This window comes from Anastrepha obliqua, chromosome 2 (assembly GCF_027943255.1).
Source record: "Anastrepha obliqua isolate idAnaObli1 chromosome 2, idAnaObli1_1.0, whole genome shotgun sequence".
Lineage (NCBI taxonomy): Eukaryota > Metazoa > Arthropoda > Insecta > Diptera > Tephritidae > Anastrepha > Anastrepha obliqua.
The window spans coordinates 2,791,466-2,803,580 of record NC_072893.1 but is presented as its reverse complement, the minus strand read 5'-3'; the positions used below and the strand labels follow the sequence as shown (position 1 = coordinate 2,803,580).

Here is a 12,115-nt window from a genome sequence, read left to right as displayed (position 1 = left end):
TGTGGTGCCAAGGAGCCAAGATGGTCGCTTCTTAACACACCAGTGCCAAAGACCTCAAACCTGATTCGAGCGAAGGCGGGGCAGACGCACAGGAAGTGGTCCGCCGTCTCATCGTCCTCTTCACAATCTGGGCAGAGTACACTGTCTGAGATGCCCACCCTTTCCATGTGCTTTGCCCACAGAAAGTGGCCCGTCATCAGTCCAACCAGCCGTCTGCACTCCCTTCTGCTTAATGACAGGAGGGTTTGCGCCAATCGATCGGACAGGACAGGTAACATCAGTTTAGTCCATCTGCAGCCTCTTTCAGCCTGTCAAGCTCGCTTGTCGGTTGTAGTAACCCATTAGCTAACCGTGCCTTTTATGTCTGCCAACATAGTTCAGCCTGGATTTACAGGACTCGACTAGCCCTGAAGGCCATGAGCGCAGCTTGGCTGTCGCTGCAGACACATATAGATCTGCCTCTCCATCGGCTTATTCTGCTTAGTTTGCATATGAAATTTATTACTGTAGTATTTGAGGGGGAAGAGTTTTTTTCGGTTTTACCAGATTTAAGTAAGGCTTTAACCGCGAGAGAGTTCCAATGTTTTCTTTGCTAATGTACATCTTTTTTCGTTTTTTTTTTTACAGGTCCCTTACCAAAAACGTCCCAAGATTTTTGGCGTATGATCTGGGAACAACATTGTTTAGTTGTTGTGATGACAACACGTGTTATGGAGCGTGGACGCGTCAAATGTGGCCAATACTGGGAACCGACTGAGAATAGTTCCTTAGAATTTGGAAGCTTCCATGTGCGAACACTTAGTATAGAAATAAATGAAGAATATACTGTAGCATCATTAGAATTGAAAAATCTTAAGGTAAGTGGAAGGCAAATTAACTATTATGTAACCAAACAACTCCATCCATTATACTTTCCATAAACTATTTTTTAAACCCTACGAAAGTTCCATTACTAAAAAACCCGACGCAAACGTAAACTTGAAATCCGTAGAATGGCATCTGTGAACCTTCTCGTAATGTTTAATTTTAGCCTTTCACAAATATTTTTCCGACGAGTCTGCTAAAACTTTTTAAATTATTTCCTACTACGATGCGATATAATTATTCATTTCGAGAGGATTGGCTGCCTCTAACATGTTTTGCTCAATTTTCAGTGCAGCAGCGCTCTATGAAATAATTCTATATGAAATAATCGTCACTTAGGCATTTTTAGCTTACATTTATCTCGTCAGTCATTGCTTATTTTTTAGTCTATTCCCACCAAGTTGTGGAATTTTGGAAGCCCCACTTCAATTCAATTCATGTCGCTTTTCCATTGTTTTGATTGACTTGTGACAATGAAACAAAACAGTGAGCCAACGCGGCACCCACTTTGAATCGAACTGTTTCATAGTCAAATGTTTATGTAATATAGAGTCAACACATTCCTTTGATATCTTTACGATGTCAGCCAACTCAAGCAACTTCACTTTTTGATCAATCAAAACGATTTTGTGGATTTCCTTTTATGTTTTCTGGAGTTACCGTCTCAATTGGACGTCCACTGCATTGTGCATTATCGGTGTCTCAACGACCACCTTTGAAGTCAGTAAACCATCGATTATTTTTGTTTCTGATGAAGCGGAGTCCCCATAACACTTTTCGAGCCATTGCTTCACCTGAACGGTATTTTCCATCAAGAAGCAGAGTAAAATTAAAACACGAAATTCTTTTTTATCCATTATTTTGAAAATAACAAAAGTAGCGTCACTCTTATCACAATAACTCACGAACTAATGAATAGATTATCATGAAATTTTAACAGCCGTATTTATAAGGTTAGTACTAACTGAAAAAGAGGTGAATGCAATAAAACTAATATATACATCTGTGTGTTAGGCCCGGGACCTTTCATCGCATGTGATAATTCTTCAGATAATTCCGAATTAAGTGGTTAATCCCGAATAATGCCACCTTCTGTCTAGGCTAAAATGCTTATACGAGAGTCAGAAACTTCACGAAGAACATTTGTTTGAACATTTCTTTCTTTGATAGAACCTCTGCATAATAATCACTCTAAAAAACTCCGTAGGTGCTTTTTGACATATTTGAACCTAACGCCAATTTTTCTATTCATTTCAGACTGACGAAATTAGAAACGTTTCACATTGGCAATTCACAAGTTGGCCCGATTATGGTGTGCCCAGTTCTGCGATGGCCATGTTGAATTTTCTTCAAAAAGTGCGAGAAAAGCAGGTGGCCATGGTGAAAGCGTTGGGCGACACTTGGGCTGGGCACCCGCGAGGACCACCAATTGTGGTACACTGTAGTGCGGGCATTGGTCGAACAGGTAAAACCGAAACTCACTCGACACTCATCTAAGAAATTGTGTAAACTATAAATATATTTTACCAACTCCTCAGGTACTTTTATAACATTGGATATATGCATATCGCGCTTGGAAGATGTTGGTACTGCCGACATTCGTGGGACTGTGGAAAAAATTCGTTCACAGCGTGCCTACTCTATACAAATGCCCGATCAATATGTGTTTTGCCACCTGGCCCTAATTGAGTACGCAGTGTCGCGAGGAATGTTGAAATCAGTAGATTTAACGGGGTTCGACGATCGGGACGAGGATTCAGAGTAAAATCCAAGTAGATAGTTAAGCTATCACAGCAAGGAGAATATATGTATGAACGCGTTTCTTCATTGTGAATGGTAGAGACGCATTGTAGGAAATAGTAATGTAGCTGACGTCAAAGCTGAAAGCGGATCCGAAACAAAAACAGAGACAGAAATCGAAACTGTTGCAGAAGGCGAAGCTTTCTAAGGAATGTAGCGCTATTATTTTAAAGTAAATGTATTCACTTTATTAGATGTTTTGTTGTTTCATTTCGTTTCATCTTAGAGAAGTGAAATCATTAATGTACGCAGATGAAACCTTTATTTAAATTTTAATTTTAGTTTCACAGAAACATGCGATAATTAGTGTTTAAATTTAATAATGCATAAAATACAATATATATATGAATTAAACAATAGTAAAATGTGGCAAGGTTATACGGAAAACATAAATATAATTGGCTTAGATGTATAAATTAATTTTAAATAATAAATTTTAAAAATCCGTAAAAACCTACATTTACATAGTCTTTTAGAGTTCTACTCCATGATTGGTCTGTGTGTACTAAACCTCTCTTCAACATGTATCTGGTCTTTTTACATCTTTGCTACTAAAATTAGTTCGTCGATTAAAAAAATTTGCGAGGTGCGTAAAAGCTCGCTTAATAAGCACTAACTGAAATTGGTACTACAAAAAGAATTCGAACAAAGGGTGAGAAGAAATTGAAAACATTTTCTTTTGTAATTTGTAAACTATGAGTACATCTGGCTCATTTAAACAGTTTGGTGATGTTGCAAAGTACAACGAAACGGCAAAAAACTAAAACAGAACAACAGCTAAACAGCTGAAGAAGAGAAAAAAGCGAAATAAGCTTTATCGTCTAACCAAAAATATGAGGAGGTTGTTGAGTAATTTAAAAAGTAAACAATAAATAATGCAATGATAATAAAATTGAAAGCGACAATGATACTTGGTAAACCGTCCCAAAGAGCCCAAAAACTAACAAAAAAAAAACAAAAAGCAAATGGAACAAAATTTTTCCTACCAACAGATTTCAATGCCAACTCACAAAAAATGTATTAAAAAATGGTCCAATTAATCAAAATTTATTCATGCTTAAACATTTAGTTAAACACACATTCAAAAACCAAGTAGCGACTAATATAAAAAACTTTTGAATCTATTTCTTTTTTAACGGTTTGTTAAAGCTTGCGATTTCATCTGTGACTCGACGCACTCAATATAGTATATGTAGAATATGTATGTATGAAAACATTAAATATTTCTAGGCATTTAATTTGCTTCGAAATCCATAAGAAAATATAAGTGCAAACGCTCCTCTTACTGTACCGGCGTTTTCCGCACGCTTTGACATGTTTCACAAGAGAGCAGAAAAAGTGGAGTTAACCAATAGATGTAAATTCTAATGATATTGTATTTAGTTTAGTTGATCTAGAAATTATATAACTCATACACTACTAAATAAAATAGCATCAAATTATCCTCATGTACGAATAAACATAAAATCTCTTATGCACTGTATGTGTACATACACACGTACATACATATGCATGTATTTATGGATTTTGACCCACAAACATTTACGCGATGTCAGTCACATTCCCACAGAAGGAAGCTGCATAAATATATTCATATGTTGAATTTTTTACGGTGGTGCATAATTATCATAGACAATTTATTTAACATATTTTAAACCGACAAATACATGCAGAAACAAAATTATCGAAAATACATATGTAAATACGCAATTTTTCATTTCGATTGAGGGGTGTAATTTTACGTTTTGTGGTTATAATAGTCGAGTGGTTCGCAGCAAACTGTGGATATGAAACGTCAAATTACATGAAACGGTCGCGCTACGGCAGACTATGAGAAACATCTGAATGCATTTCATCCACGAAAAAATCGCACGAAAGTCATGCCGTTCGGAGTCGGCGTAAAACAGCAGGGGTCCCTCCATTTGTAGAATAACACCAAGATGCGCACCACAAATTGGAGGAGAAGAACAGCCAAGCACTTGATAAAGGGTGATGATGAGATAAGGGTTTCAGGCTGGCACCAATCACTTTGTAGTGTAAGACTTGATTTTTCCATCCAAAAACAGAGTCCTGCAGTTTACGCCACTTACGACCAATATATGGCTTTCAGGAAATACTACTTAGAGGTAGCAAAATGGGCAGTGGTTTGCGATTTTAATGTTGCAATCATGAAGTAGAGTTTGCAGCAGAGTTCTTTGGACTAACAGCTGGCTTGCGGAACGCACATCATTTTATAAACATCGAATTTTCACATTATATAACTACGACAGAGTTCGTACGAGCCAAAAAATATATGAATACGCCTAAATATACTGAATACATCTCCTCTCAATTCGTGGAACTTAATTTTTTTGGAATTTGATTTTGTTGTATCAGTTTGTCAATCCCTGCCGCGCACCCTGAAATCACCGGTCGTCACCGTCAATCTTATTTACCGGTAGCCCAAGAAACGTGCTGTTGTTGTTGTTGTACCAGCATAAAAATTCCCCCATATATACATATATGGGCAGGCCCGACAAGAGGGGGGGCGGGGATCGGGTACTTTTTCCCCCGGGCCCGGAGTTCTCAGAGGGGCCCGGACTCGAGATTATATGTATTTATATGAATTAGACATTATTGGAAAGGGCCCGCATTTGCAATTTTCCCCCGGGGCCCGGATATGCTCTCTATGGGGAAATGCTACTGAAGTGACAGTCCTTGGCCGGATATAAATCCGGGTAGTTGCGTTGTAAGTTGTCTAAGTGTAAGGCGAGACGTGCATACATATGTAGGTGGTTAGTGTCGCGCGCGGTACTTTCGCGTGCCGAACTGAGATTTGATTTTGATTTCCCTCGCTGCAAAATATTATTTCAAAGTAGCAGCTTTCGATAACTGGAGACAAATATTGGACAAAGCCTATTAATGTACTCTAGAGAAAAGAAAAAAAAAATTTGAAAGCAGTTTTTAGTGGTTAATTTCGCAAAGCCTCAGATTTTATGCTAACATAGGAGTAAGCGATCAATGGAACTTAGCTATCAGTGCACTCCTTGATACAAAATTATATATTTTTATTGATTGAAGAAAAAAAAATGTATGGCAAACGTTTGTATCTTTATTGGAAATGAGGAATGGAAACACCGTAAAATAAAGAAAACTTTTCATTTTAATGAATAAAAACTATGCAAATAAGTAGTTATTACAAAGCATGCGGTAGGGATTGTATTACAGTACGACCATATGCCGCTTATTATGACCGTCCAAGGAAGCTTGGGGTCCACTTTTTCACCATTGGCTTTGACTTGGCTAGTTCTTCACGTTCTCTTTCTTGCATTTGCTCTAACAAAAGCCGTTGGTTTTCTCTAAATTTAACGATAGGGTCATCAAATTGGCGATAGTGATGCAGTACATCGCGCACATCCTCGACTTCAGCAGCTGCCAACGCTTAAAATAAAATCAAAAATAAGCTGAACATTGGAGCTTAGTAAAGAAAAATGTAACTTACTTTTCAAAAATGAAATCAAATCCAGCAGTTGTGTATCGTCATCATTGCCCAACCATCGTGTAATATTGAATGTATTATCAGGATGCATCTTAGTTGCATTTTGATCCCAATCCACAACAATGACCTATGCAATGAGATATATTTTAATCACATTTCTTCGGTGTCTATGTATGTAATTATGTTTGTAAATACTTAGCATTAGTAATACCTTTTTTAAATCTCTGTTCAAATTATCCAAATTTTTGACATGATGCCCATCAACGAAATGCGTTGCATCACGCACCAGACGATACATAATATATCCATTTGGATCAAGCGCATCCAAGATCGGAAACACAGTCATTCCCTGTTCTGCGGTAAAAACTACGATTTCAAAATGCTTAGCACATTCCTGTAGGAAAAGATCAACCCCAGGACGTTTCTTAAACCGCCACCCAGTTTGATAAGTCCAATCAGGATGAACCAGAACATCTTTCATTTCCAGCACCAATGTATATGGAGGTTGTATGTACGGTGGCTTTAATGGATCTGGCAAAAGTTTATCGCGTGATGGTTCTTGAATCATTTTTTGATAGTAGTTCATTGACTTCCACATGCGCTGTATGTACTGTTGAACAACGGGATTTTTGCTAAACTCATCTTCGATATCTTGGCCTTCCGCATCTACCTCCGGCTTGCCAAACTCATACACAGCCCATATGGCAAACGCAATGCCGCTTCCAGCAAAAACTCCAAAGCTACAAAATTGATATTGGTACAATTGTACAGTGACTATAGAATGTAAATGGCATGCAATATGTTACGCAAGTGGTTGAGACACACACCCGATTTTCATTCGCTTCCATGCCTTCTCATTTTCTTTCGCCTCCTCCTCTTCTTTGCGTTTTCGTTCGCGTTCAGTTTCCTCGTCAACATTGAGTGCTGTTTGGGGAAACAGCTTTGACAAAATCTCCGGATTTGCTGCCTTTTCTAAAACACTCAAATTAATTAAGTAATAATATTGTTATTACACACTGAACTAACTTGTGCTTTCAGTGGTATAGAAGCGTTCGCATTGTTGACACACAGACTTTTGTCTAAACACTGTAATTGCGGCGGAAAAGTGTCGTCTTCCACTCCATAGGTGGTTACTCAACGCGCGTCGATTTTGTACTCCAGCACACTGGAGTGAAACTCTTGGGTTGGACCCTATTTTTTTAATTACTCCAAGGACTCCTCTCTGCGCCATTGCCATGCCGTCCACTTGCTCTCACTGTTTTTATTGATTAATTTCGCTTCAGACACACTTTTTATTTCATCACACCGGCTAAAGAACATAAATTGAAGCCTTGAATCTCGTGTAGCCTATTTGAAATTTTCCGACAGCTGACAAATAAAGGTGAGTTGCCACATTTATATTAGTTTGCATTTGAGGTGTTCACGGTTCGTTACAAAATGAGTTTCGAAATGCATCGTCAACATAAATTATGTTCGCGTAGCTGATAATTTCTGACAACTATCAATTATAAATGATTAAACTGCCCCTTACTTTTGAAGGGTGCTGATCAAATACAACTGACGGGTTGGCTTTGCATTCTTCACGAAGCTTTTGCTTATAATGTTTTTTTATAATTACTCATTAACAATTAATATGAATATTTATAGTACGTTCAGGAATGCATTGATTACCAATAAATCCACAAAATGAATCTACTCGTTCACATATGGCAAATTACCTGCAAAATCTTCAATCAGCTGTCAATATTGCTTTGAGAGGTTTTTCTTCATAGAAATTATTTTGGTGGAATATTTCGGTGTTTTTGGTTTGTTTAATTATTATTAACGATATAAAGAAGAGTCAAAGAAAAGGAATAGCGTATATAATTGCGCAATTGGCTGCTAATAATAAATAGTTGGAGGAAATCCGTATGTGACGTTTACTGAGGTTGCAAAAAATTGTGGCAGTAGTACGCATTCGAAATTCGATATTACATTTTATAGTAAGTAATAAGAGGACAAAACGTTTATGGATAGACGTGTTTTCTGTAAAATGAATCCTTAATTAATAATATTTATCAAAAAATTTATTAGAATTATGTTTACAGACCTGTTTGCTTTGCCGGCATCCATTTAATTTAGTTTTTATTGTGATGTTTCTCCTTATATTCGTAATAATAATTATCGATAACACAGAAAACACAAGGTTGTATGTCAATAAGTATCGTTATTATCTAGGACTATTTTATAATATCAGATTTTGGGAGAGAAATTTTGTATGGGAAATCGCGCTTTTTAATTACGGATTTTGAGTTAAGCGCGAAAAAGTAGATCATTTACTTATATGTGAAGGTATTACAACTCCCACACAAAATTTCTAATAATTCTTGATAATAATCATACTTTTGGATATACAAATACGGTGTTTGCTGTGGAATAGATCATTATTTTTGACAGGCACCTATATGAAGGCACCTATGATAGCATTAAAAGCAATAGAATATCGACAAAAAAAATTAGACATAATAATTTCTTTGAGTTGGAAAATTTACAATAATATGTAAATATTTTCAATAGATTTCTTAGCAATAATAATGTGTTTTATAGCGAAATATCTTAATTTGTAGGACATTTTTTAAACGTTTTGCTACAAGTTTTTATGCAATTTTATCAGTTTTATGCAATCATGCTACATAAAAGAGCCTTTTGGAATCACATGATCACAGTTGTGGGCGATTTTTGAAGACCAGCTGAGAGTGTTGTTAAATTATCGTGACTTTACGTAATAAATTTTTAAATAAATAAAACGCCAGTGCTGCATTATGGCAGCACCAGTAATATATATGTATATAATAAATATAAACAGTTGCAATGTTTCTAAACTGTACAGAATCTGAATCTTCTATAGTGAATGATGCAAAATCCAAAAAATAAATAAAATTTATTCAACTCAAACGAACCTGAGTTTCTCGACAAAAGCTCGAAGGAACATAGAAAAGGGATAGGTGAAAATTGAATTTTTTTTAGTTGCGAAGTAAAATCAAAATTTGTTTTCAAAATCCAATTTCTCATCAACCACCAAAAAAAAATATTTTATATTAAACGAAATATAATATTTGCTTCCATGAAAAGACACATGTTTTCTTTTGTTTATTTGCGACAATACTTTCGTTGTGGCAACGTTACGCACAGTCAAATTCATTGCCGCAGCAGTTCCATTGTGACAGACCAAATATACGCGAGGTATAAATATTGTTTGCGCCACTGAACGCACCGTAAAACGTCAAAGCGTGGAAAAAGCGTTTTGTACTATTTCAGAAAAAATATTCCTCGATTTGTTTACATAAATTTATATTCTTTTCGGAATAAGAACTATTTTAAGTTGTTACGATATTCAAGATGGTTTCTGATACTCCCGAAGAAGAAGTGGTGATTTGTCGCGCCTGCCTTAGCGAATGTGTAGAGCACAAATCGTTGCACAAGCAGGGAATTTTTATGGGTGAGGTACGAACATTAGCGTCTATGTTGGGCTTCATCGCAAATATGGAGTTTTCGAATGAAGAGGTAGAAGGATATCCGACAAATATCTGCACACGTTGCGTGCAAAATGTTGCCAAAACTTTCGCGTTTAAAAAAATGGTATTGGAGACAGATGAAGTGCTGCGAAGACAGTTCACAGAACTTGTATGCGATGTTGGTTTGAGTGGCAGTGGTGGTGGCGGTGAAAGTGTTATTGAGGATATTGAGACAGAATCTGCAGACTCAGTTGTTGAAGAACACCACCTCGATGCTGACGAAGGGACCGAAGTTGATGATGTAGATCAATTGCATGAGTTAGCAACAGCTGCACAATTTAAACGATCAGTGGATAGCATGGAATATGTTGCTTTAACTGTGTTAGAAAGTTTCGTGGATGGGGATGAAGCAACAATCTCAGAGGCACATTCGCAAAACACAATAAATCACGATGAGCAAAATTGTGAAGAGGAAGAAGTGGTGGTGCATGAAGTTACAGAATCGGAAGATGTATACCAAACGGATGTGGAGGAGGAAGGTAGAGATAAAGAATACGACGAGATGTACGAAGTAAAATTAGAAGAAATTACACAAGGCGAATTCACACTATCAGACATTGCGGAAGACCAAGAAATGAATACAAATTTGAAAAGGCCCCGAATGGTCACTGTCAAAAGTGATGATCAGGATGGTGATTGGGACGGATCTGGCGATTTGAAATTAAAACAACCAACAAAAATTCGGAAAAAGAACAGTCAACCAAAGCCGCCGAACCCAGATTTGCAATGCAAGGTAAAATGGAAACATTTAAATCATACATATATGTTAGTGCACGGAATATAAACAAATTTTTACTTTACTCTTTTAGGTTTGTGGAAAACAATTGAGTAATCAAAACTCATTCAAATACCATATGCAATTGCATTCCGATGCAACACCTTATTTATGCAGTCTTTGTGGCGAAGGTTTTAAAACACGGAACGCCTACGAAGGGCACATAGTTATTCACGACCCAAACAACCCCAATACATGTGAGCTATGCGGTAAGTCATACCGTCAGTCATCCTCTTTACGGACACACATGTTGTCACATACGGGAGAGCGACCATTCCAGTGCGATATCTGCGGAAAATCCATGACACAAAAATCCGGCTATAAAAAGCACATGTTGGTCCACACTGGTGAGAAACCCCACGCTTGCGATGTATGTGGTCGTGAATTTCGATATTCGAGCAACCTGATTGCGCATAAACGGTGTCACTCGGGTGAGCGACCGTACGAATGTCCACATTGCAAACGTGGCTTTCCAACATCTGAACAAATGAAGAGGCATACGATGGTGCATACAGGCGAGCGGCCCTTTCAGTGTGAAATCTGCAGCAAGTGTTTCAAGCGACGCTCATCATTGATATCCCATCGACATACACATGATTCTGAACCAGAGCTAATTGTCGATCATAAAGTGTGTAAATCAAATGTCGTGGAATTGTATTGAAATGTTTAATATTATAAGTAATATATATTTCTTAATAAGCAACTATTTGAGAGTATAAATTATTTTTTTTTTGGAAATCAATGCAGAATATCCGAACTCAACTTCGGTTAGATGCAACCAGTGCAACGGACCTGATCACACGATTTTCGGTTATATGCTGATCTCGCCCTCAGGCGCCACGACTTCTACCTCGTAGGCTTCAATGCGCCGGTGCCTCCTCTAAAGATCCCAAATGAAACTGGACGGTTCATCAGAGTTATCTTGGCAGCATAACTCCACCACTAAAGGCTTGCCGCAGGGTGGTGTAATTTCTTCCTTGATTTATAACTCCCATAATTCAAGACTTACTCAACCACCAGAAGGAATTTCTTTGATTTTCTCGCTATTTCACTCCAAGGAATCTCCAATTTTCGCCCACTAAATCCATGGCGATCATACCGACGGTTAATAACTCCAAGTTTCTTGGGGCCATATGCTATTTTTCGGCACACACAATTGTGATCGCCATTAAGGTACAAAAGCAACATCAAAACGTACTTCACTAATTGGGATAGAAGCTCCCCCTACAGTCGGTTCTACGTAACCGGAACCACCCGGATTTGCTATATATCCGGCCAACGACTGTCACTCCAGCAGCACTCCCCGTACATTTATAGGGAATGTGTTTGCTGCTGCAACAGCAACAGAAGTTGAACTCATATAAAATCAGCCCAATTTCAAACACAATTTTTAAGAAAGCTTCCAACAAACAGTAATATGTTGTTTTTGTAACAGCATAAAACAAATCAGGTTTTTGGAAATGTTGAAAATAAAATCTTATCGTCCTGGTAGTTTGGTCGCGTGGGCGATCGTAAAATTCTTCGAATCCGTGTTTGAAGCACGCTTGGGCATGCATATGAAATGGCAAATTAAAGTTTATTCCGATTTATTATGAGAACTGCATCATCTGCCGACTCAAGATATTATTCTCAAGAATGTTATTA

The 12,115-nt window shown here is 37.4% G+C and overlaps 3 protein-coding genes across 4 annotated transcripts in view; 2 read left to right on the top strand and 1 right to left on the bottom strand.

The window, feature by feature from the left end:
• Positions 1-3,625, top strand: part of LOC129236998 (tyrosine-protein phosphatase non-receptor type 9) — a 42,946-nt gene extending 39,321 nt beyond the window's left edge. For both annotated transcript variants that reach the window (XM_054871347.1, XM_054871345.1), the window contains exons 6-8: positions 628-857; positions 2,122-2,329; positions 2,403-3,625. In XM_054871347.1, the coding sequence (XP_054727322.1) occupies positions 628-857; positions 2,122-2,329; positions 2,403-2,629 (665 nt within the window). In that variant the 3' untranslated portion in view covers positions 2,630-3,625. The remainder of the gene's footprint in view (positions 1-627; positions 858-2,121; positions 2,330-2,402) is intronic.
• Positions 3,626-5,788: 2,163 nt separating this feature from the next.
• LOC129239210 (mitochondrial import inner membrane translocase subunit TIM50-C-like) lies at positions 5,789-7,502 on the bottom strand. The gene is made up of 5 exons (XM_054874559.1): positions 7,169-7,502; positions 6,970-7,114; positions 6,354-6,882; positions 6,146-6,269; positions 5,789-6,084 (listed from the first exon to the last, which is right to left on the bottom strand). The coding sequence occupies exons 1-5, from the start codon at positions 7,377-7,379 to the stop codon at positions 5,891-5,893; spliced, it is 1,203 nt and encodes a 400-aa protein (XP_054730534.1). The 5' UTR covers positions 7,380-7,502; the 3' UTR covers positions 5,789-5,890.
• A 1,804-nt stretch (positions 7,503-9,306) lies between these two features.
• Positions 9,307-11,177, top strand: LOC129239293 (zinc finger and SCAN domain-containing protein 2). Its single transcript, XM_054874689.1, has 2 exons — positions 9,307-10,429; positions 10,506-11,177. The coding sequence occupies exons 1-2, from the start codon at positions 9,521-9,523 to the stop codon at positions 11,130-11,132; spliced, it is 1,536 nt and encodes a 511-aa protein (XP_054730664.1). The 5' UTR covers positions 9,307-9,520; the 3' UTR covers positions 11,133-11,177.
• The last annotated feature ends 938 nt before the right edge of the window (positions 11,178-12,115 follow it).

Coding starts and splice junctions, on each gene's coding strand:
- LOC129239210 (XM_054874559.1), bottom strand. CDS start 7,379: ATGGCAATGGCGCAGAGAGGAGTCCTTGGAGTAATTAAAAAAATAGGG. Junction 7,115..7,168: donor CTATACCACTGAAAGCACAA/GTTAGTTCAGTG, acceptor TGAGTGTTTTAG/AAAAGGCAGCAAATCCGGAG. Junction 6,085..6,145: donor TTTGATTTCATTTTTGAAAA/GTAAGTTACATT, acceptor TTTTATTTTAAG/CGTTGGCAGCTGCTGAAGTC.
- LOC129239293 (XM_054874689.1), top strand. CDS start 9,521: ATGGTTTCTGATACTCCCGAAGAAGAAGTGGTGATTTGTCGCGCCTGC. Junction 10,430..10,505: donor ACCCAGATTTGCAATGCAAG/GTAAAATGGAAA, acceptor TTACTCTTTTAG/GTTTGTGGAAAACAATTGAG.